This window comes from Zophobas morio, unplaced genomic scaffold (genome assembly GCF_036711695.1).
Source record: "Zophobas morio isolate AGI-343-1 ecotype UQ-CSIRO unplaced genomic scaffold, CSIRO_AGI_Zmor_V1 ptg000011l, whole genome shotgun sequence".
Lineage (NCBI taxonomy): Eukaryota > Metazoa > Arthropoda > Insecta > Coleoptera > Tenebrionidae > Zophobas > Zophobas morio.
The window spans coordinates 12,669,222-12,694,145 of record NW_026972116.1 but is presented as its reverse complement, the minus strand read 5'-3'; the positions used below and the strand labels follow the sequence as shown (position 1 = coordinate 12,694,145).

Genomic DNA, 24,924 nt, shown 5'->3' with positions numbered 1-24,924 from the left:
CATACATATGGTGAGCTAATAAGCGTGCGCTCCTCAATATCTCATTAATTATTATTAGAAGTACAAAAAAAAAGATTTAAGGCTAAAATTGTACAGTTGAGAATTGTATACTAAAACTGTTTTCAACTATAGTGTCCTGTTTTTAAGGCGTAAGTCACAACTTGGATTTTTCAAATACAATACTCATATGTTTTTATACATTTTCATTGACCTCTTCTTAGATTATTATCCAAAGTTTAAATATTTCAACATTCCGACGCAAGTTATTCCAATTTTTCGAGCGTAAGCTAAGGAAGTATAGTCTGTCTGTCTGTCTGTCTGTCTGTCTGTCTCTCTGTCAGGTGTCTGTATCCATTTTTATTAGACACCTAATCTCCCAAACTACCGAACCGATTGTTGTCAAAGTTTGTATGTATATTGGGAATATAATGTAGATGGTTAAACACTAACCAAAATTACGCTAATTATCCCCACCACTAATGTGATGACGTCACTTCAAAATTGTACATAGTAAATGGGTTTTAAAATGTATAAAATAACATAGTTCTACACATGTACTTTATGACTTCGAATTAAATTTTTACCCGAAACGTCCAGATTTTTGGAAAAAAAATCAAAATTTTGAAACAACATTTTGCAATTTAATTTGGAATCTGCAAAACGGAATGCTTTGAAATCTTGCAGATGGGTTCCAGTTATGATAAGAATGATATATTTTTAATCACAATATATTTAGTTATCCCATCCAAAAAATTGATGACGTCAGCTCAAAAATTTGCCGAATAAATCTTTTCTAAAATGTGCAAAATATGATGAGTCTCTATTTGTGATTTATCATTCCATTCATATTTTTTGAATTTGCATATACAGGGTGACTCAAAAAAATTAATGAATGCGTAAATTTATTTTATTGATTTAATCAGGAACTACAAAATCGAAAGCTTTGAAAACTTGGAGATGTTTTAAAGTTGTCATAAGCATGGTAAATTTTTAATTAAAATGTATTTGCTCATCCCCTCCTGAAAATTTGATGACGCGGCCCCAAAATCTTGCAGAAAAAATTCTTTCGAAAATATGACCACACAATACTTGTAACTTATCATTGCAGTCTTTTTTTTTGGAATTGCTTATGCAGGGTGACCAAAAAAATTAATGAATCAGTCATTTTATTAAAGGTGAAACCAGAAGCGTGGGAAATTTTGTCGAAATAACTTTGGACCGATTTTTTTGTTCTCTTTATTTATTGTTAAATAGTTTATATATTTAAAGTTGATAGTTAGTGAGATTTTTTACTTTTTTTAAGGACACACTGACATTATTCAAAGAACGAGTACAAAAATTAAAAACAAACTAAAATATCTATATTTGAAAATTGTAAATTTCAAGTTTTTTATAAAAACATTTTGTGAACCCTTGCACTGCTAAAAAAAATAAAAAAATTGGAATAAGGTGGCAACGCCACCTTGAAATTTCAAAAATAAGCTATGGTTATAAAACCTAAGAAAAAGCTAATAAGAATAAGTGTGCTATACCTCCAAAACAAAGCACCCTGTATAATCAAAAATAATTTTATTCCATGCTACTCAAAGGGCTTCAACTTTGGTCTTTGACTTTTATTCTAAGTATTTCTATAACGAGAAGTCGAGAACGGCACCCTTTGTGACTCACTTTGTATATAATATGTTAAAGGGAAATAGTTTCTACATTGTTCATTTTAAAATAATATAATCAATCACGATCACGATGGCAGAAGAATACGAAATATGTTTTAACTACCAATCAAAACCTATTATAGGGTTTTGAGTTGTTTTCTTCACACGAGTTGAAATTTGTAAATCGAACCGCTTGCGGCGAGTGTGATGATCTTACAATATAAATTTTTAAACTATTTTTTATATTACCATTTTTGTTTTCAGATTTAAAGACATAAGTTCTATAAGATTGCTTTACAGATTTGGTCATCATAAGTCGAAAATCAGACTTGGGCGCAAAAGGTACAGAAAAAGAAACAAAAATCGTCAGAATGAAGTCAGGATTACGAACCCAAAAAACAGTCCTTTAAAGCATTGTTTTAAGCTGAAAACGGTTTAGTGTAAAGTGTAACTCTAAACCATACAATTAGAATAGTGGTAATGACATTTGACGTATGACTAAAATTCAGTCTCAAATGCTTTGGTCGTTTATGAAATGAATTCAAAACGAACGACGTTGTGGATTTGGCGCCTGTATATGTGACTTTCGTGACGTGATACCAACATTATAAAACAAACTGTTTCTAAAAACAACAAAGTTTAAATTATAAACTGCTTTAGTTTTCACCATGAGCCTACGGTGAACGAAAAATAAATTAAAATCACACTAAATTATATTTTAGTAGTTAATACCACAATTAAAATAGCGGTAACATGAAATTATTAATTATCTACTGTTTACTAAGTAAATGTTACGATATTATAATGAACACACTAATGAAAACATGATTCAAAGTTTTCACGTAATCAAACAAAATCGCCAAATTATGCATTACGTGATACAGAGAAACAACTGTTTATTAATTAGATTTTAGTGGAAAGTTCCCTTACTTAAATATAAGTTTCTAAAACTTAGTCTACGGAGAAATCCAGAAACTCTAAGTACTTCGAATTTCACCTGTTTAAAGCAACGTCTTTCCCTAAATGTGGCAGCTGTGCCTGTCATATTAAACAAATACAAACTTCTAATTTGATTGAAATTTCGATTGTTTTAGTCTCTCTAAAGTTAATAATGGCGTACGTTTACAACTTTTTCAAGGTTCAACGAATTTTTAGTTTTTCTATCTTCTAAGTTGGTAACAACTGGGCCAAAATTTAAAAAAACATCATTCGTTGCCTCATATTGGTATGGAGTCGTTGTTAGCGAAATTGTTTAAAACTACGTCCACGAATTGCGGAAATCCGCTGTAAATAAATAAAATCATATGTTGAGTAGAAATTGGATTGCACAGTTGACACAATCCGAATTCAACAAAAAATTAAAATCAAATATAATTAAAAACAGTGTTGATGTATAAATTTGACACACTCACAATATCGGAAAATTCATTCATTTCTAAATGTGCGTGACAAGCACTGGTAACGACAAGCCAGAAAAAATTTAAAACGGCGTGTTAATTAATTATTGTTTAAACACTAATCAATAGCACCGCAGTTGAGGCAATTAGTAATCAACTATTCATTACCAGAGGTTCCAACTTATTTGACAGGAAATCCTGTGTGCAGGGCTGTTATCACTGCTACGTTGGAAATTTCAGGATGCTCGAATATCTTACAGTTTTATCACTTTAATGAAATACTGTATCGTGCGTAAATCTAGTTATACCAATTTTCAGAGCATTTAAGCCGGTCTAAGTAAAAGTGCACTATATTTAAGTTAAGTAAACCGAATATACGTTTAATAAATTGTGTAGATCAGCGAGATCAACGCTGTTTTCCGCTAATATTAAAACAGTTTACGTGCAAATAAGCTCATTCTGTCGCAGGCGCATTCTAAAGCCGGTTTATTCGCACATTTCGAGGAAAATTCGACAAATAATTGAATTCTTACTAGCAGCTGCGAGTTACATTCCTCTGAAAATGTTTTCTCGATTTGACTTGTTTTTCTTGTTTATCACGATTGACTGGAAATTGGATGGTTAAACTTTTTTCACTAATTTGACGAATTATAGACTTGAAAACACCACTTCGGTTCTCGCAAAAAGTTCCGTTACAATGTAAAGGAGTTATTTTATTTTTCTTCGATTTCCCTTCAGCGCTTCAGGGCGGACTTTTTAATTAGGCTGGAAAAACTTTAGTTTTTGTCTTAGGTCGTAAATCTCCATAGATGTGACATACGCAATACTTAAAGACACCGCTTCAGAATTGAGAATTAAAGCGATAAAGTTGACGCAGGTTCTTGAGGAATACGTAAGCTCGATAATAAATCATTTTATTACAGTACAGCTTAAGAATATAAATAAATCAAAGAAAATGAATTTAGTGCGAAGTTAACACTCAGCTTTTTATTAATCTTGTTGTCATTATTTACCTTATATTATTATTATATTTTTTAGCTTGAATGTCAAACTTTGTTGCAATATTTCCGGTTTTATCATTTCAAGGCATTAACAAGTCAAAAGCATTTCATAAAAGTTTACAAAGAAAGTTTTGCTTGATTCTCATTAACCGTCGAGTGAAAATTATGCTAATAACCGTTATGTAAATACGAAAATACTTCTACCTTGAGGAAAATGATATTAAATTTACCAGATTCATAAACGCTTCAAACAAATGCGTACTTTAAATTTATAAACAACAATACAAAATTTAATTAAATTTAGAAATTAAAAAAAATTTACTAGTTAAAGTTGTTAAGTCGCAATTACAAGATTTTAAGGGTGTTTAGTATATTGTGAAATGTCGGATACGTTGCGTACTGGATGCTTAATAACAAAGTAAGACGGTGAAAAATTTTAGAAACATTTCTTTGGGTTGTAATTTATGAAAATATCCAAACTTTTTAGCACATAAATCTCCAAAACGACGAAAACAATGGCATTAAACTTTTGTGCATTAGTTACGCGTACAACTACTGGTTTAATCAGTATGAGTTTTCGTGGATAATTAAAATCATAGCAAACGTCACCAAATGAGTTAAAAATCATTAAATTGGTGCACTAATTACATCTATTTTTAATTTCAAATTTATTTCTTAAATAACGTAGAAAAGATCGGAGAACACACTAAGCTCGAACGCTTTAGATGTTCCTTCGATCTATTGATGTGGTGGGTAAGTGGTATTGTTTCCAATACAAATATTTACGATACAATACAATGGAACGGAACACAAATATTTAACTGCACACGTTATAAAACTTTAAATTTCACATATCTATTTGTATTCACAAAAAATGTTAACTTTAATTTTATAAAGTCATTAATAAACTAAACTACGCTTTTTTCCCGATCAGTACGTATAAAATTCAGTGAATTTATCACTGTCTTACAAAAAAAACATAAAGAAATTCTAACATATTACCGCATCCCTTCGAGAAACAAACTTTCCTGTTTACTTAAGACGTTCACGCTTTTCCTAAAAACTCTTATCATACTTCATATTGTTTCAAACCAAACTGGATGAGTTACAAACATTTAATGCTATTCTTTCTGCCAGGCTGAAATATGACTGAAATAAGTAATGTTGCGATAGCAGTTTTTCTTTTTTGTTAAACCCAAGAGAATCTAAACGAGATTAATTGGAGTATTTATGTGGTTATGCCAGAAATTTGATATAATTTTCTAAATCTAGGTCCGGTCATTAAAAAAAAATTCATTTTTTATATTTTTAAGTCTGTTTTCGCACTCTTTATATTGTATTGTTCGTGTAATAGTATAGTTTAATAAATAGCTACGAAAACTTTTTTCAACTGAAATAAAGTGAAAATATCCCACGTCCTGAAAACAAAACCTATGTCGAAATTGCATGTATAAATTGCGCCCTTAATGCCCACCCCGGTATCAAGTGTGATGAGAATTTATTCTAGCAGTTAGCAAGAGTCAAGAAGGTTTCGGAATTTATAACATCGTAGTGGTGTTCGTTTATATGTTCAGCACGTTCCAACCCCATAGGTTAATATTATCCACACATATTAAATTACACCCCAGTTCCTGTAATTTAGCCGGCTTGAATGGACATCACTCTAAAAATTATTAACTTCGTGCGTATGCTTCGTGTAGAATTATTGGATTTTTTTATCATTGTCAGAAGGTGAAAATATTTTACTTCCGCCTCCTCTGGAGGATATTGGGAAGTTCATTTTGAATATATTGGAGTAAATGGTGACGTCGTTGTGACGTAAATTTATCAAAACTTCAAGCGCAAATGCTGCCCTTTCAAACGTAAAAAGTGTATTTGATGAAATGTCAGCGCAAGAAAATTAATTTATGTTAATACTTAATGACTTGCTGCCTTTGCGGATTGGTTGTTATTAATTGTTTGCATTTTAGAGATTTATTCTCTTCTAAAGTACTTGCGTGCTAATGACTATAGTTTTTAGCTTTTGTAAAACTTTTCGTATTAGAAAAGTGGGTATTCAATTCACCTGAGGTGTATATTTTAAAATATAAAACTGAGCATAAGGAAGCATTGCAGTCAATGATCAACTAAATTTTTACACACCTATAATAATATAGTCGGTTCTTCAGTCCTGACATTTAACCTAGAATTAACTGAAACATAACCTCACAATCCTTCATATTTAAAAAAATTCACACTACCAACATATTTTCTATTTCTGTTTCTAGATTGAAAACGATAACAGAAGTTCTCGAAACATGTACCTCTTTGAATAGAGACTAATTTTGGCTGAATGGATTTGTGAAAGTATCTAAACTTTAACAAAAAGTTTCAAACTTCTTGGTACAATGAAATAAAGTAAAGAAGTTATTTTCTTTAGTAGAAAAGTTACAACTTAACACCAATTGTTTTTTAGCTTTTTGATATTTGGTGTCATCCTGCATCAATCTTAATCAGCCATTCAAACAACGTAGCAGTTTTAAGATAAACAGCAGCTTATCTTAATCCTGGTATTCCTGGTCAATAAAATTTAGGCAAATGATTTTATCGCTTAACATATTGGTGCTTACCAGGATGTAAAATTGTAGCGTATTATGGCTTGATTGATGAACCATAACCGGGATTACGTGAATTAACATGCTCGTTCCAAACATAATGTAAATTGAATATAATCCTGCAAAGGATTGCTGGGTTACGATATTACTGCAGAATGATGATAGTAAAATTCACGCAGCGTAGTTAACTTTAAACATTTGTGGATTACGTGCGCACCATGCGGATAGTCTATGGAGTAAAAGAGTTACGCAAAAAATAAAAGCAGTCACTCTCCGGTTATATTACATCTCCCTTCCTAGTTTATTTAATTTTTCACTTTGAATGGAAAACACCAAAATCTTCATTAGCAGCCTACCGACAAATATATTCTCTAGCGTCCAGCAATTGCTTTTTAATGGGCTATTTAGTGCGGAAAGCCTCATATCGAACCTTACTGTGGGCCTACGTTCTCAATTTTCTGCCCGATTTCCGGAAAATAAAAACGAATGAACGGTTACATAAACTTCACCTAACTTCGAAAAAATAGCATCGACTGTATTTATTTATTTTTTTAGCCATGAAATTAATTTATTCTGTTCGTTTAATTAGTTTGCAGCAGTAGAACGCGAATGGGGGAATTTCAGAATATCAGAATATTATTATTCTATTATTCCTTCCCACCGCATCGTGTTCCCAGAAGTGACTCCGTCATTGCACCGAAACGATTATTGAAGGTATGACAATAATTTTATTGCGGTTGTTAGCTCCGAAATAATGGTTCTTTCAACGCCTTTAATTCAGGAAGTGGCTAGCCGAATCTTTTATCGTGGTTGAAAGTTGAACGCCTCCCAGGGGAAGTAAGATAATAAATAAAATCTCTAGAGCATTTCTAGTGTTGTTTTCTTTGGCACTAGCACGGTTCAGACAGCAGTCTTAGTAGATGATTAATTTTGTAAAAACAATACCTTTATGCAAAGAAGATTGGCGAAAGATGTAAATAGTTCCTACGAAACTTCTTAAAACGAGAAACACGGCAAACAACCTAATTTAACCTAATCTAACCCTGATTTAGTTTTAAACTGTTATTCGAGTAGTAAATTTAAATAGTGAAAAAAAATAAGTGTCATGAGGAAAAGATAAACTAAAAACCGTTAAACGTAATTTATATTTTTTTGCAATTATATTGCCATAGAAAGAGTCTTCTGTGTGTTTGCTTTAATTATTTCAAAACTACTGGATGTTGTTCTGTCTTGTCGGTGCTAACAGCAGAGTTAATGGCAGCATGCACCGTTCAGAGCGGAGTATTAAAACTATGTGAATTTGGCGTGTATTGCGCTCGCTGCAACAATTTGTTTACGTTATTAGCAAAGAAAACATGTATGGCGTATGTGCAACGTAATTTAAGCTGCGTGTAAATCATAAAAAGAAATCATTTCTACGTGAGCGGTGTATTGCGTTGTGCCATTAGAAACGTAATTTTTACGTTTTATTTAGCTGCTTATTGAGATTATTTTTCATATAATTATTAAAAATATAATAGTAATAATAATAACGGGTTAATTTTTGGCAGCATTCACATTCCACGCTGTCAGTTAGTTATATTATGTGATTTAATATATAGAGGTCTCCCAGATAAAGTTAGAGATATTGAAATTCTTTAAACGCTATTGCTTTTAGCTTGAAGGGGGAAGCTTGATTCAGTGCTTTGCAAACATGGAGCATATATGACGTCGGCGTTGCGACGCCAACCCATGTTTCTCTAAATTGCAACCTATATTTTTTAACGGCTTTTGGTATATCATTAAATTACAACTGTATTGATATAAAACGCTTAGGCACTTACGTGGTTATTAAATTTTCAGTCGATAAAAAAAATAAAAATTATACACATAAAAAAAATAAAATTGAAATAAAGCACCAATAAAGTTCATTCTACAAAGAATTTGTTAAATCTGTTTCAAAAGCAGTTAACACACGATTAAGCATGTGTTCGAATTGTCATCCTTCATATTGAATACAAAACTTCTTATAAGTTCGCGATTAATAACGTCTAAGGACCTTAAATTTGTGCTACGGGCTGGTCATCGAGTAGTTTAGAATTAAAAAATTGAACAATTTTATTATCTAAGATTTCTGACATTAAAAATTAAAAGGGTAAATAATGTAATTGTTTAGGTTTGCACATCTGTTTCCATGACTGTATAATATGACATGTCGATATAGCTCTTTATTCAATTCACTTATGTTTTTTTACAGTTAAAATTAAATTAATACAACACATATAAATCTTTTACATAACTGTAATCGTAATTTAATGATATCTCAAAATCAGTTAAAAATGTATACGTAACATAGGTTTGCTTCGCGACCCCGGTGTCATTTATACGTCATATGTCCCTTTTGAATCTGAAAACAATGGCGTTTACAGAACTTCTCTTTATCCGTTCTGAAAATGTAAGACCTCGAAGTTTTTTTCTGGGACACTCATATGTTGGAATCAAAAGTATGTGACAATATTTATTTATAAATTAGTGCTGGAGGTCCAATAAGTTTACGCCCCATTAATTCAGATTATGTGATTCGTCTTTTTGATGTCTCTTCTAATACAGGTCAAATTGCTTGATAAAAAATGATGGGGGTCCTAAGACAGGTCAAATAAGGTCCAACTGCTCTAGAGACGCCATCATATAACTCGTATGCTTATCAAAAAGGTATAATACTTATATTATGTAATCAACTTTTTGGGGTTGTTAAACAGATACATTTTGATTAAAAAGTTACCATGCTTACAATAACCTCAAAACGTCTTCAAGATTTCAAAGTATTCAGTTTTGCAATTCTGAATTTAAACAATAAAATAAATTTACTCAATCATTAATTTTTTTAAAACACCCTGTATAAGCAAATCTAAAAAATATTAATGTAGTGATAATTCACAAGTATAGACTTATCATATTTTGTACATTTTAGATCGGACTTATTCAGCAAAATTTTGGGATGACGTCATCAATGTTTTAGGGGGATGAGCAAATACATTTTGATTAAAAATTAACCATGCTTATGATAACTTTAAAACATCTCTAAGATTTCAAAGGATTCGGCTTTGCAGTTCCTGATTAAATCAATTAAATAAATTCACCCATTCATAAATTGTTTTGAGTCACCCTGTATTTGCAAATCCAAAAAATATGAATGGAATGATAAATCACAAGTACAGACTCATCATATTTTGTACATTTTAGATAGGATTTATTCGGCAAACTTTTGACCTGAGGTCATCAATTTTTGGAGGGGATAAATAAATATATTTTGATTAAAAATTTATCATGCCTATCATGACCTTAAAACATCTGCAGGATTTCAAACAATTCGGTTTTGCAGATTCAAAATTAAAAATGTTGTTTTATAATTTTGATTTTTTCTTCTAAAAATATGGACGTTACGAGTAAAAACTCAACAGTCATTATGTGTAGAACTATGTTATTTTATACACTTTAAAACCCATTTACTATGTGCAATTTTGAAGTGACGTCATCACATTATTTTTGGGGATGATTAGACAAATTTTGGTTAGCGTTTTTTTCCATCTACATGATATTCCTAATATAAATACAAAATTTGACAACAATCGGCCCAGTACTTTCGGAGATTATTATTATTATTATTAGAAATGCGTTCGGGCAGAGGCTAGTGCCTGTTATGCCCGCGCAAGAACACAGTTATGTTAGCATTAGTCTCGTTGATGTAAATCCAGTCTAATTTTGAACTCAGTAAGATTTTTACAACTGACAACATGAGCGGGTAAAGAATTCCAAAATTCGAACACTCTGTTAGTGATGAAGTATTTTCTGACATCTCTGCGAAACTTCTCTTTTAAGAGTTTGAAAGCGTGACCTCTAGTACGGCCATCCGTATTTAAAGGGAAGAGATATCTAATAGGTGAGTCACCATCAGTAAGCGCTCGGAATACGGTAATGGCATCCCCTCGCTTGCGTCTGCGGGAGAGCATTGGGAGACACATCACTTTGAGCCTATCCTGATATGATGGACGTATCTGACCAAAAGGCAGCCTAGTAACCCGCCGTTGAGTGGCTTCTAATAAATCGTTGTCTCGTACTAGGTGTGGGCTCCAAACACTATTCGCGAACTCTAGGATAGGTCTTATATATGTTTTATATAACGCAACAATAACCTTAACGTTCGCTTTCCCAAAAGCTTTAGTGATTAAATACACTGTTCTGTTAGCCTTTCTGGTGATGCAAGCAACGTGTTCTGACCACGAAAGATCGGATGTAATGGTAACACCTAGATCGGAGCAGGTGTTCGTTTTAGAAAGCTCGACGCCATTAAGGTAGTAACAATTCCGAGGGTTTTGTCCTCCGAGGTGGAGTACTCTACACTTAGACATATTTAATGGAATTAACCAGTCACGGGACCAGGTGTGGATTGAGGTGATATCATTGCTTAAAATCATACAGTTCGAGCTAGAGTTGTAAAGTTTTACATCGTCGGCGTACATAGCACATTTAGACCTCAAACCGTTGGTGATATCTGACGAATAAACTATAAACAACAAGGGCCCGAGCACGGAGCCTTGAGGGACTCCGCTCAGTACCTTAACCGGGACAATAACAGAATTACCAATTCTGACCCTAAATGAACGATCAGTGAGAAAGGAGTTTATCCAACGAAGAAAGTCGCCCCTTATTCCATAGTGATCTAGTTTGAACAGAAGACGACGCTTAGGCACACGGTCAAAAGCCTTGGGAAAATCGAAATATACAACGTCCACTGTGTCACCCGTATCCAGCGCTCGAGTCCAGTCAGCGAGAGAAGTCAGAAGGTTGGTGTTTATAGACTTTCCCGGCAGAAAACCATGCTGTGCTGGTGGAATCACATTATGTTTCATAAGGAACGCAATGATATTATCGTAAATAATGGACTCCATGACCTTCACGACAAGAGACGTTAGACTAATGGGGCGGTAATTATCTGCATCGAGTTTGTCCCCTTTTTTGTAAACTGGAGTGATCAGAGCAGTTTTCCAGTCTAATGGTAGAATACCCGTATCGATGGACTGGTTAAAAAGTACGGAAAGTGGGCCTGCTAACGAATTCGCACACTTCTTTAGAACACTGACAGAAAAACCGTCGGGACCCGGAGATTTCCCCTCCTTAAGTGATCGCAGTTTGTTAAGTACCGAGTCTTTAGTGAAGTGGACAAAATCAAGAGTTTCTGATTTTGCTGGACCATTTATGACGGGCATTGTTATGTGAGGTTTCTTGACAAATATCTTCGAAAAACTTGAAGCGAAAATGTCAGCAGCAGCACGCTGACTACTAGCAATTTGGCCGTTTCCATCTTTAATCAAAGGCATTAGAACGAAGGACCCTTTTATGGCTGAGCGGACATATTTGTAGAACCGCTTGGGATTTGCATCGGCAACCAATTGTTTCTCGTAGTTTTCCTTAGCTGTCTTAATAATCGTGGAAAGGCGATTAGAGAAAGCTCTATGAGTAGCATAATCAAATTTACTACTTGTACGTTTGTACGCTCGCCACAACGACCGTTTTTTATTAATCAGCTTAAGTATCTTGCCGTCAATCCATGGTTTGGTAGAAGATTTCTTAACGGTGACTCGAGATGAACAGCTGTCAATGATCTCCTGGAGACGTAATTTAAAGGCATCCCAGCTGGAAGATACATCAGTGTGTGTAGAAATGAAAGACCAGTCAATATTAGATAATCTAGTGTTGATATCTTCATAATTAGTGACTAATCTGCTGAACGTGATTGTTCGTTTGCGGGGAGTAAAACACAACTGCATGTCAGCCTTAATTAGAACATGATCCGACTTACCTATCGGGTCTAGATACTCCAAGTTCACCAATAAATTTGCATCCGATATCATCACTAAATCTAGCGTTGATGGTTGTTGGTTTCGCCGAATCCTCGTTGGCTGGTCTACCAGCTGCAGCATTCTAGTGCTCATCAAAAAGTCAACCAATAGTTGGTTAGACTGACTGCATTTTAACTTAGGGTTTAATGGCCACTTTAGATCGGGCATATTAAAGTCACCGAACACGAATACATTTTCATAAGCCTCAACTAGATCTGATAATTTTAAGAATAAATTGTGGTCTGATGTTAAATCAGTACCAGGTGGTCGGTAAACACATGATAGTACAAAAGAGAAGTTCTTGCAGGAAATCCGAAGAACAAGACTGTCTATGTTGCCAGTGTCAAAACTGAGTTGTGCTACATGTAATTCAGATAAAAGGTGATTCGCAATAAAAATACAAACGCCCCCTCCTCTGGTACGAGTGCGATCTGCCCTAAAGATAGTGTAATCCCCCATGGAGAAAAGATGATCTGGTATTGACGAGGATAACCACGTTTCTGTGACTATCAGAAAACTTGGCTTTTCATAGGTAACGAAAGCTAATAAGTCGTTGTACTTAGCCATTATAGAGGCTATGTTAGTGTATATTACAGTATTTTTAAAGAACTGTGGGAAGAGAGTATTTTTATTATATGTAACCTACTTACAGGATTTCAAATAAATGCTACTGTATTGTTACCTCACGAAGTGGGTTTCAACCCGAGCCCAATAAAACTACGTTTACGACAAATTATATTATTAAAGGTATTACATACGATAAGCCAATCACTGTTAAAATATGTGGGAGGGCACCTCTTCTCTCTCAGCGTAGGCGGCGGAGGCTCCTGACTCTTCCTTCGGTTCTCAGGTCCCGTCTCTTCCCGAAAATCTTCCTTGAAAAGCCCCTGAACTTGATTCTCTTCCTCCCGAGCTCCTCACTCGCTCCTGCCCCGCTATCTCCTCCGTTCTTATCTCCTTTTTTCTCCCCGTTTTTTCCCGTAGCTCACACCAACACTACGCGTGATAGATGCGCCACCACTTCGAATGCAAATCAATTCAAAATTAAATAAAAATCCGTTACATATAATGGGAATCGAATTTTAATAGGGGTTATAAGAATTTAAAAACCTTATAAGAAAATACCGAAAGTGTAGGATACTGCAGTAAATTACGTTTAAAAAGCGGACGTCGTAGGAGTCTGAAACAGACCGGATAGATCTGTGCCATGTTCCTCTGGCAGGGAACTTAAGGCTTTTTAATTCTCTTTTGAATTTTTTTGCATCGATTTTTCAAGTTTTTGTGCGACACAAGAGGGTAAATGTCGTGAAGCATTATAAGAACACCATAAATGTCATTAGTATATTCCCTAATAAGACTTAGAATATCCGGTTTTCCAACAGCCTTCTCAAGAAAGGCAACAGTCTCCTCGAAGGTGAGAGGGTAGTGAGCATTGTTAATTAGTTGTTCAGCGGGTGCTAGTATTTCAGATGTTGGAGTAAGGCTTTCGGTTGAATCGGAAGGTTTAATTTTTTTCCCCCGTACACTTTGGTCTGTGTCATCAAGGTTTAGCTGTGGTTGATCAGGGGGGATGAATTCAGTCGAAGGTTCATCAGGGGCAGAGCGCTTAGCGGTAGTCGAAGGTGAGGGGGTAACCAGATTAGAAGTCTCCAATTGGTCGTCTAAAGCACGAGATTTACCAACAGCTAAATCCAGAGGAGTCGACGAGTTGGAAGTATCCGTTTGGTCAGTGGGTTCAGTTTGGTTTGGACAGTCACTGGCGAAATGGCCTGAGACTTTACACTTGAAACAAACATCATCATAGCTAAGAAAGATCCTGTAATTCGTGTTATCGTACTTTATGACCATGGAAGAAGGGAGGTTAATAGAGTCATCAGGCTGAATGTAGATTTGCCTTCGGAAACTTAGCACATGCTTAAATTCGTCACCTTCAATACTCGCTCTTAAGAATGACATTTTCGATACTGCAGTAAAACCTAGGGTTTGAACAAGATTCTCTATAACGCTGTGGGGAACTGAAGGACATACATTTGAAAAGATAATGCGACGTGCCGGGTTCATTAGACGTCTTATGTTGACTTCAAAATCTTTAATTGTGATCACCGCATGATCAGCAACTACTTGATCAACCAACAGTTTAGAGCTCATGTATATGCAAATACGGCCATTTGAAATTCGCGAGGCAAAAATAATGTTTTTTCGTTGCACTATATTACCTATAGCGACAACGTAGTCTGTGAGTTTTAAGTCGTCGACAGCGTTCATAACTATCGCTTGTTCTTTAGCTGGGAATTGCGGCGCCGAAGTCGCCATGTTGATTTCTCGTTCGTTTAAGCTTTGTCAGTATACCGCTGCGCCGGACAGGCGAGCAATACAGACTGTTACTGTGGTCAATGCAAAAAGAGGGAGAACCTATCAGCACTTCCAAGATAAGCGAGAGACAAAAACTCAAGTACCGAATTATCTGCCTAATAAAAATCCGTGACGGCAAACAGACAGACAGACGGACGGACAAACAGACGGAAAAGGGAGATCTATTTCTTCATACTCTAGGGGTCATGAAAGGTCGAGAAAACGTAATAGTAGAGAGTCGGCCGACGACCGCTCAAGCTCGGGCAGTAGAAATTGAACAGTTTTCGACAAACAGCAAAGAAATCTTGCTAATTTAAAATCTAAGATTTCTGTCATTAAAGATTAACAATAGTAATGAATTTTTTTGTATTTGCTCATCTGTTTCCATGGCAGTATAATATGACATGTCGATATATCGCTTTATTTAATTCACTAATATTTGTTCAAAATCTCTTAAAAATACACACGTTGATAGGTTTGCGTCGAGACTACAGTTTCCCTCTTGAAACTAAAAACAATGGGGTTTGCAACTTCAATATGTCTATCTGTTTTCAAAGTATAGGATCGCGAAGTTTTATCTGGGACACTCTGTATGTTGGAACCAAAAGTATGTGACAATATTTATTTATAAATTATTGATGGATTTCCAACAAGTTTATGCCTCATTAATTCAAATGACCTGATTTACCTTCTTAAGATAAGTCAAATAGTCGATAAAACGTGATGGGGGGTCCTAGGATATGTCAATTATCCGTTGACAGTAAATGACACCGTTTGTAAGACAGGTCAAATGAGGTTAAACTGTTCTAGAAACGGCATCATATAACTCTACTCGTATAAAAAGGTATAATACTTAGGTATAATGAAATCGTACGTCAAAATATATTAAACATTAACAATAAAAAGGAAATATTCTAATGTCATATTTTTACATTTCAAAATTCATAGAATATGAAAAAATGAATCCCCCGTTGCCATCTTTTAACACTATCGTGCCGTAGAAAAAATGGGTGTACATTAAATAATCTCAAAACACAACTGGCAACCTCAGTCAAAAGTATATATATTACTCGTAACTACAACAAAACTCTGTTACGCCTATTGAATCGACAACAAAATATGTGTATAAAGAGTGAGGGACGAATGTTCAAATAACTTAAACCTCAACGATTTTATAAAACGAAAACTATGATCACTCGTGTCTCATCCCAATTTGTCGTTTTTGATTTAATCAATTGTGGTGGCACAATAATACGTAGTACTAAGCGAGGAAAGATAAGCTCCTCTGTACTCTAGTGGTAAGGGCACCCGCCCGGCAAGCGGTAAACGTGCGGTTCGATTCCCACCGGAGGAGCAACATTTTTCTTCGCTTACCTACACAATAAAATAAATTGCTTCATTCATTAATTTTTTGAGTCACACTGTATAAGGAATTCTAAACTATAAGTGCGCTGATAAACCACAAGTCCAAAATCATAATATTTTACATGTTTCAGAGAGGATTTATTATCCAAAATTTTGAGATAACGTTATTAATTTTTCGGGATGGAATAAACGAATAAATTTTAATCAACGATTTACCATGATTACGACTGTATTTGAAGGTTTGGAAGATTTGAGAGCATTCGGTTTTGAAGTTTCAAATTAAATTGCAAAATGTTGTTATACAATTTTGATTTTTTTTCAAAAATCTGGATATATAGGTTGAAACCTCAACACGGATTCATACATCACTTTCACAAGTGCAGGAGTATTTTATTTGATAGAATTAGAAACAAATTACTATTGGTGGTGCGGATGATCACACAAATTTTGGTTAGCGTTTTATCATCTACATGATATTGCTAATTTACATAAAAAAATTGACAACAATCGGTCCGATAGTTTCGGATATTATTTGCCTAATAAAAATCGACACAGACGAAAGACAGACAGACAGACGGACGGACAAACAGACATACAGATGGAAACGGGAGACCATTTTTTAGTACTATGGGGGTCATGGAATGTCGAGAAAATATGAAACTGGCAAATCACCCCATAAACTCGATTACTATACTTCCTTAGCTTATGCTCATAAAAAATAAAATTCGCAGAATCCACTATTATAAATTTATCTAACGACTGTACTTGCTACTGAGAGACTCTGAGTGAGTAAAGTTGTGTCTTAAAAACTTTATTACGTATTATAATGATTTTGCAACAAAAAGTTATGTTGTGAAATGCATACGATTTAAAGAAAAAAAGAAAAAAAAAACTGAACAGAAATATTACGAATGTCTAAAGTTTTAAATTGAATGTTGAATTATATTATGTATACCTGACATAATGATAGTACGAGTAACTTTGAAATAAACAAATTTTCTGCATTTTGTTATTTTATTAATTATTACAACATCTATTACATGAAAATTCCACTTTTCATTGTAAATATAAATATCGGATGCATCAACGTATTTTCAACAGAGACTTTTTAATAAAACAAATAAGATAACATCACAGCACAGAAAAGATTGGTGGTTAGTTTTTCCAAATTTCCTGAAAAGTCCGTTCTTGTCCTCTTGATAAAAGAAGTAAAATTTTGTTAGTTCAAGATCACTACAAATTTTAAAAAAACACGTAAAGCAAGAGTGTCAACCTTTTTTCTTTATAAAGGTATTTATTATCATTATTATTATTAATGTTAACTGAATTTTCCTCTCCCATATACGGTAGTCCCATTCGCTTCTTTACATAAGTTCAATATCCTTGTCGTAAAAAAATAAACATATTGCAAATGAAATTGATTTAACAGCAGTGGCGGGTCGTGGCCTTTTGAAATGGGGGGACACAATTTTATTGATGAAGTAAAAATGAAGAGATAAAATAGGCTGTTATTATCAATAATTAATAGACGAAATTGTATGACGGAAAACATGCACATCCACAAAAATTTACCATGCTGGTTAGGTCGATTAAAATATCTGTGAAAGTCTCTCGTTTTGTCATGAACACTGCTTTTTATTAATAAATTTTTCACTAAAATTTTACCGTCGTAAGACAGAGGACGACTTTTAATAAATATTCAACTGAATTAATTATTTTCATTTAAAATCAAACAATTTCACTCGCGCAGAATGAGAGTTATTGGTAGTGGTCACTGCTCGAGCAGGACCCGTTTCAGCTGAATACAGCGACTAGACGCACGGTTTCCGTGGCAACGGTGTAAACAAAACGTCTAAATGAGGCAAGATGTGGTCTCCGCTTTTATGAGCTCTTCAGCAACGTATCATATATCCAACACAACATCTTTAGATGTAAGTATTGATACATTTTATACAAATAGAGCGAGAAAAAAATTAGTTTTAATAATTATGACACAAATTTCCGGATAATTTTTTAAATATTGAAAATTATTATTTTGCTTTGTCCAGTGTGTTTGTAGACGTTGTGATTTTGGGAGCACGTGCCCTTGTGCTCCCTGGCACCAGCCGTCTCTCAATTTAAAAAAAAATAGACAGACAAATTTATTTACATATAAAATTTAACATTTCTTTATAAAGTATATATGTTTAAAAACAATTCGAGAAAAAACTGAACGAGAAATCTTATAAAATCCAAAAAAATGTTATTAGGAATTTTTCAAAATAATCTTGAAATGAGTATTTTATTAGCACTTTATTACCATCTATGCCTACTGTTCATTGTGTTACGAAATTCGGCTTCTACCTTATGACAACACTTCGCTTAATACATTAAAATTTAATAATCTGTTCATAAAATCACATAGTTTACACAAGTTCTCCGCAAATGAAACAAAATAATTATATAAATAATTAGTACATCAATTACTAAACATTTTCACTTCTACTGTTGACTTGGGCGGAATTCAATGCAATGTGTTAACATTAGTATTAGCATTATATAAATAATTAGTTCATCAATTACTACACATTTTCAGTTCCAGTGTTGACTTGCGGTGGAATCCAATGCAATTTATTTGACCAATAAACGAACCATTAATATCCAACCCCAACAATCACACTTTAATAAGCTGGTGCACGATTAATCTGTTTCATGGTTAGAATTCTATTTATACCTCATTATGCCAATAGCCAATCAGCATAGATATAATACGATATCGCTGTTATAAATGTACATATTAACCAATATGTATCTACTAAATATGACTAATGTTGAGTCAAAGGACACTCCGCATCGTAAACAAGAAAGTAATTGTTTTTTACTTAGTTTTAAAATTTTTTAAACAGTGTCTAAAACTAGATTACGTTAGAAAGTTTTTATTTCCACGACATAATTCAGAAAAGTATTGTAGTAGTGGCTCAGTCACCAACTATGACTTAAACGTTGCAGACACAGATCCTATATACATATAACCGATTATGTTTCTTTTTACAATACATAAACACGCGACGCCGTATTTTGTTAATCATAATTTCAGTGAAATGGTGCACATCTAAAAGAGAAACTACTATTTTTATTTTCTGTTACCAGCAGTGTTTATTGTTGCTTTAACGGCAATATTTTTCTTTAAAAATGTTTCTCTTGCCGCTTCAAATAAACACTGTATTATCATTACCTCCAACCACGACACAAAGAAAAGTATTCGTGCTGAAAAAATTGTCAGAAAGTCTACCTAGAGAGCTGCATAACGCATGATTGCCTTTAATGATGTGATTTCCACAAAATTTGATTTTTCAGAAGTGCTGTTCTCCCCCTTAATTCGTTTAATAAAAACGGCTGTTGAACACAGAGATCCTTACGATAAAATTTACAGTTTTATAGCCACGAAACTACCGTACAGTTATTGCAACATATTCATAAAATTCTAAAGTCATATTGGCATATCATCTCCCTCGAGACGCCTTTCTTCTTCAATAAAACCTCCGTCAAAAGCGTCGTGTCTTGAAATTAAGGTATTTGTCGGTTTAAAAATGGCGTGCTTCAGTGATATACAACACGTTGCTATAGCTTTCTCAAACCACTAATAACTAATGTTAGTAATGAAAAAAATTGGAATAAAAATGTATTCATTATTGTTTGTCTAACTGGAACTTAAAAGTATGTGTTATAATACCCACATATTATTGCTCCAAAACAAATTTTAATCACTGCCGAAGTAATTAATTATTCCTTAATTTTAATCAAGCGTCCTTAATTGTGAACGATTTCTTTTTAATTACTTAATTAATTTTTTTCATGAAATATATTTTGTGTAATTGGATTTAATTTGTAATTACTGAATTCATAATTACTTGTTCTTAAATTATATTTACTATATTATCTTAATTATTATTGTGTTCCCATTTACGATGTTGATTAATTATTTTAATTAATTAAGTACCTATAATTAATCGGAAAATTAGGTAATAGATTACTGCTCCTTTGTTCTTTAAATTAGATTTTTCCTGTAAACTAAAACCGTGTGGAAATTTTCCAGTATTCTCGTCTTTGAGAACTTTCAGCTTGCTAAACAAAATGACTTAATAAACAAAGATCGTTTGGCATTATTCCTAATTTTCTCTGACTATTGTTTACTGACTTACAATACATTACATTAAACGAGTGTATAATGGGGGTTATCAGGTTATCACACAAGTCGAGGAGGTGTGTGATAAATCATCAAAATATCACGATTTCAAATATTATGCGTTGTTATTCATCTTCTACAATTTTACTGTGTAATTTTATATACTTGTATGTTTTCACAGCTCATAGGATACGAAAATGCAAGATTCCAACTTTGTCTAGTTGTTAGTAATTTGGTACAGATATTAATGTTAGTCCAACTTTGTCAAAATTTATCATACTTTTACGATGGTATTCCAATAAAAAACAAATGATTATGACCATTACGCTTTCAGTGACGGCTGGGCGGACAGAAACGACGTAACTGAAGAATACGAAGAGGAAGCCTGGGGTGGATTGTCAATAAGAATTCACTCCCCCCGCGTTAACTCCTTCGACAACTACTACTGTTCGTTAAGGCCCAACAACAACACCAGGAACCCATGGTTTCAAGAATTCTGGGAGTCGCAGTTTAATTGCTCGTTAGACGGACACCCAGAAATCCCCACCACTACAGAAAGCTCCACTGTCAACAAGACGGACTCGAGGAAGCTTTGTAGCGGTAAGCTCCGTCACCACCGACGTAGAAAATCATAGATAGTCGGTGTTTGATCCGCGCAAAGCGTGATGTTTATTTCGCTGTTTTAAGCGGAATCATGATAATCGCATTAATTTAAATCCGCTTCTTTGATAGCATCTGCTCGCTTTCTTCTTGCTCTTCTGCGGGGATTATTTTTGTAAGCTGGGAATGCGATTTGAGTATTTGTGCTGGGGAATTGTACGGGTAAATTTCAAATACGGATGAATGTAGAACGCGGAGCAGTCGGTGAATCAGAGTGATTAGGATAGCGTGTTTTGTTGGTGAAATATGATTGAGGTATGTAATACACCTAGAGAGGGTGTGGTTGCCAAGCTAAATAATTTACAACTGGTTTTATTTTTGTAATCTATGTTTTCTTGTTTTAGCCGAATGTTTTTTATTAGTTGCGGCAGCAGTTTTTATTTCCGGAATGACAGCCACGAAAATTTGTAACGGGGTTATTTTGATGAATGTCTAATTTTATGTTTACATGGTGTTGTATATTGCAACAATGTACGTTTTTTTTCTTTGTCACCTGTCTAAGTTTCTGTTGTCGAAGATTGATATTTCACTGCACACATACTATTAAATTTTGCCATAAAGGTTGCTTTCACCATTAAATGATATCAGATTTTAACAAATTATTTAAAAATTGCATAACGTATTTTTATTAAACTGAAACTTATTTATAGTTGTCAAAAATTCACAGATAATTTTTTATTTGAGAACTGTATTTGATACTGGCTATATTTTCGAGGCAAATAAATTTAAAAATTATGATATGTTTTTTTAACTCTAAAATAAAAAAATTCTCTAAAATCAAACCACTGGACCATTCACCCAGAACTTCCCTCGTCTTCGGTGAACAGTCAAATAAATCTTTTAGTTGTATTCTGAGAGTTTTATTGTTTTATGCTAATGAGAATACGTTAAAATAAAAATTGTTTTTTTTTTCGTGATGATGATATCAAATTTGTAGTAGGGACAAATATTTCAGTTTTATGGTGTAAAACTAATACTTTGACGCAAGAATTTTTTAAATTATTTTTTCTTCAGTTTTTAACAACATATCATAAAGTTAGCGCGTCATTTTTTGTTCACCTGTATATTAAAGTACCCTGGAAGCGTCAACATTGTGATGTGTTTGCAGTTGTCATCGTTATTGTTTATAAATAACTAACAGTTAATCTTTTGATTTGAAAAACCACGTTTGTCCAGCTTGCTTCGCACATTCCCGCAAAAGCGGGCAAACAAGCGTCCGTGCGGTAAAGGGGCTTTCTTGAACTAGTTGTGTAAATTACTGTTACGTAACGTTAAAAAGAAAGGGTCGGCTTAATGTTTCGGGTAGCCTCGACAACAATTATAGGGATCCATAATTTGGTAAAAGTTACCCCTTTATTTTATCCTAAATATCTACAATATGTGCGATAAATGAATTAAACAAACTTTGTATGCAAAATATGCAAGTTCAAAATGGTTAGTCCTATCATGTTATAGTCTTGGTGTGATACCTAAGGGATGTAGTGTAACTGACAACAAAGGAAACAAGAAGTCAATAATTCCGTGTTTTCTCTATTCCTTTAACATGAGCTGTCATTTGTATGTTCTGAATCACCAGTTTTTTCAGACAAATCGTCTTCGTCCCTATAGAACTGATTATTTTGAATTTTCAGTAGGTGTTATTTCAGGTTATTCTAAAAATGGTCCAACGTTAATCAAAATTTGTCTATTCATTCATTTTAATACATTTAAAAGGGTGCTTCGAATTACAGTAGTGCTTGTACTTCAATGTATACAGGATAAGCCACTAAGAGCGCATTCATCCATATCTCATCAATTATTAATAATTAACAAAAAAACCTTGAGACTAAAGTTGTACGGTTCTCTGGGTAGCATACGTTATAATTATTTTGAACTATACAGAGAGTTCTGCTTTTGTGCGTAATATCCAACTAGTTTGTTTTTAATGGAGCAGTCTATATATCTTTATATACATATTCTCGTTCTCGTTAGCCTCTTCATTGAGTAAAACCGTAGTTTATTTTAAAATTCAGATGCGACGTTGCCACGTTAGTCCAATTCTCTATCACTCTACTTATTTTGTGGAGAGATTAACAAAGGACGCGCTTTGTTGTGATGTAAATTAAATTGACTTTTAATATACAGAATGTTTATAAAAAAAACAAATATAACATTTTTCAAACATCGAAATTTAACAGAACATCCCGTATGTTATTTAAAAAAATTGGTCTAAAGAGTTTAGACAGTACCTCCCTCGCTCTCAAAATCGTGTCTGTACGTCTATCATAGATTCTTCTCATTAGAGTTCTGTGACGGGATATTTCAATAAATTCGCTTTCACTTTGGAAGTCACAGCTCGTTCTTAATTTGATCAATAATAAATTGACTGATTCATTAATTTGTTTGAGTTACCCTGTATAAGCAGATCTAAAAAAAATTGGTCTAAAGAGTTTAGACAGTACTTCCCTCGCTGTCGGAAACTTGACGACTGCATGGCTATTGTGTTTTTTTCTCATTACATTTTTGTAGTGGGAATTTAAAATTGCGATGACGTCATCAACATTTTTGCAAGGACACGGATATCAGTTGGGATAGATGTAGTGTAATACTAAGAATAAAATTATTGTATTCCCAAATTTTCGGGAAAATGAATTGGGTCGTTTTGAATATTGATTTTTTATAATGAATAAAATAACGAAACAATTTACTCACGTATACGGCAACTGAAAATCGTTTATGTATAAACATTCTTAATTTAAGATGACAAGCGTAACAGCATACGTGAGAGCCAAACAGAGAAACTGTAAACAAAACGACCATCGGTTTTATTGCTTCGACTTCCGCTTATTATATAAAACATTGGGTTTTATTTTAATTCTTGACGGTGAAATTCATAATTGGTTGATTATAAACATGTCTATTTCACATTCGCGGAACCAAGTGAACAAATGCAGGTCTGTAATGTTAAAGTCGATGTAAATAAGCGTGCTACCCTTATGTTTCAACCGAGTTTTTCCTTTAACAAATTTTGTGTCTACCAAATTGGGTTGGTTGGGGTGTAATACTAATAATAAGTGTTGCCTTTAATTTAATCAATAAAATAAATTGACTTCATTAATTTTTTTTGAACCACCTCTTAAGAAAATCTAAAAAATATGAATGGAATGATAAATCACAAGTACAAACTCATCATATTTTTTGCATTTTAGATAGGATTTATTCAGCAAAATTTAAGGGTGACGTCATCAATTTTTTTAGGAGGGATGAACAAATACATTTTGAACAAAAGTTTACCATGCTTATAATAACTTTAAAATATTCCCAAGATTTCAAAGCATTCGGTTTTCTAATTCCTGATTAAATCGATAAAATAAATTCACGCCTTCATTAATTTTTTTGAGTCACCCTGCATATGCAAATCCAAAAATATGATTGGAATGATAAATCACAAGTACAGACTCATCATATTTTGTACATTTTAGATACGATTTATTCGGCAAACTTTTGAGCTGACGTCATCAGTTTTTTGTAGAAGATAACCAAATATATTTTGACTAAAAATTTATTATGCTCTTTATAACCTTAAAACATCTGCAAGATGTCAGAGCATTCCGTTTTGTAGTTCCTGATTAAATCAATAAAATATATTTACGCATTCATTAATTTTTTTGAGTCACTCTGTATATGCAAATTCAAAAAATATGAATGGAGTGATAAATGACAAGTACAGCCTCATCATATTTTGTACATTTTAGATATGATTTATTCGGCAAACTTTCGAGCTGACGTCATCAAGTTTTTGGAGGGGATAAGCAAATATATTTTGACTAAACATTTATTATGCTCTTTATGACCTTAAAACATCTGCAAGATTTCAGAG

The 24,924-nt window shown here is 33.5% G+C and overlaps 1 protein-coding gene across 2 annotated transcripts in view; it reads left to right on the top strand.

Annotated features, from left to right (window-relative positions):
* LOC135126954 (metabotropic glutamate receptor 5-like) overlaps positions 1-24,924 on the top strand; it is a 114,353-nt gene that overhangs the window by 62,219 nt on the left and 27,210 nt on the right. For both annotated transcript variants that reach the window (XM_064053210.1, XM_064053211.1), the window contains exon 4: positions 20,740-21,005. In XM_064053210.1, the coding sequence (XP_063909280.1) occupies positions 20,740-21,005 (266 nt within the window). The remainder of the gene's footprint in view (positions 1-20,739; positions 21,006-24,924) is intronic.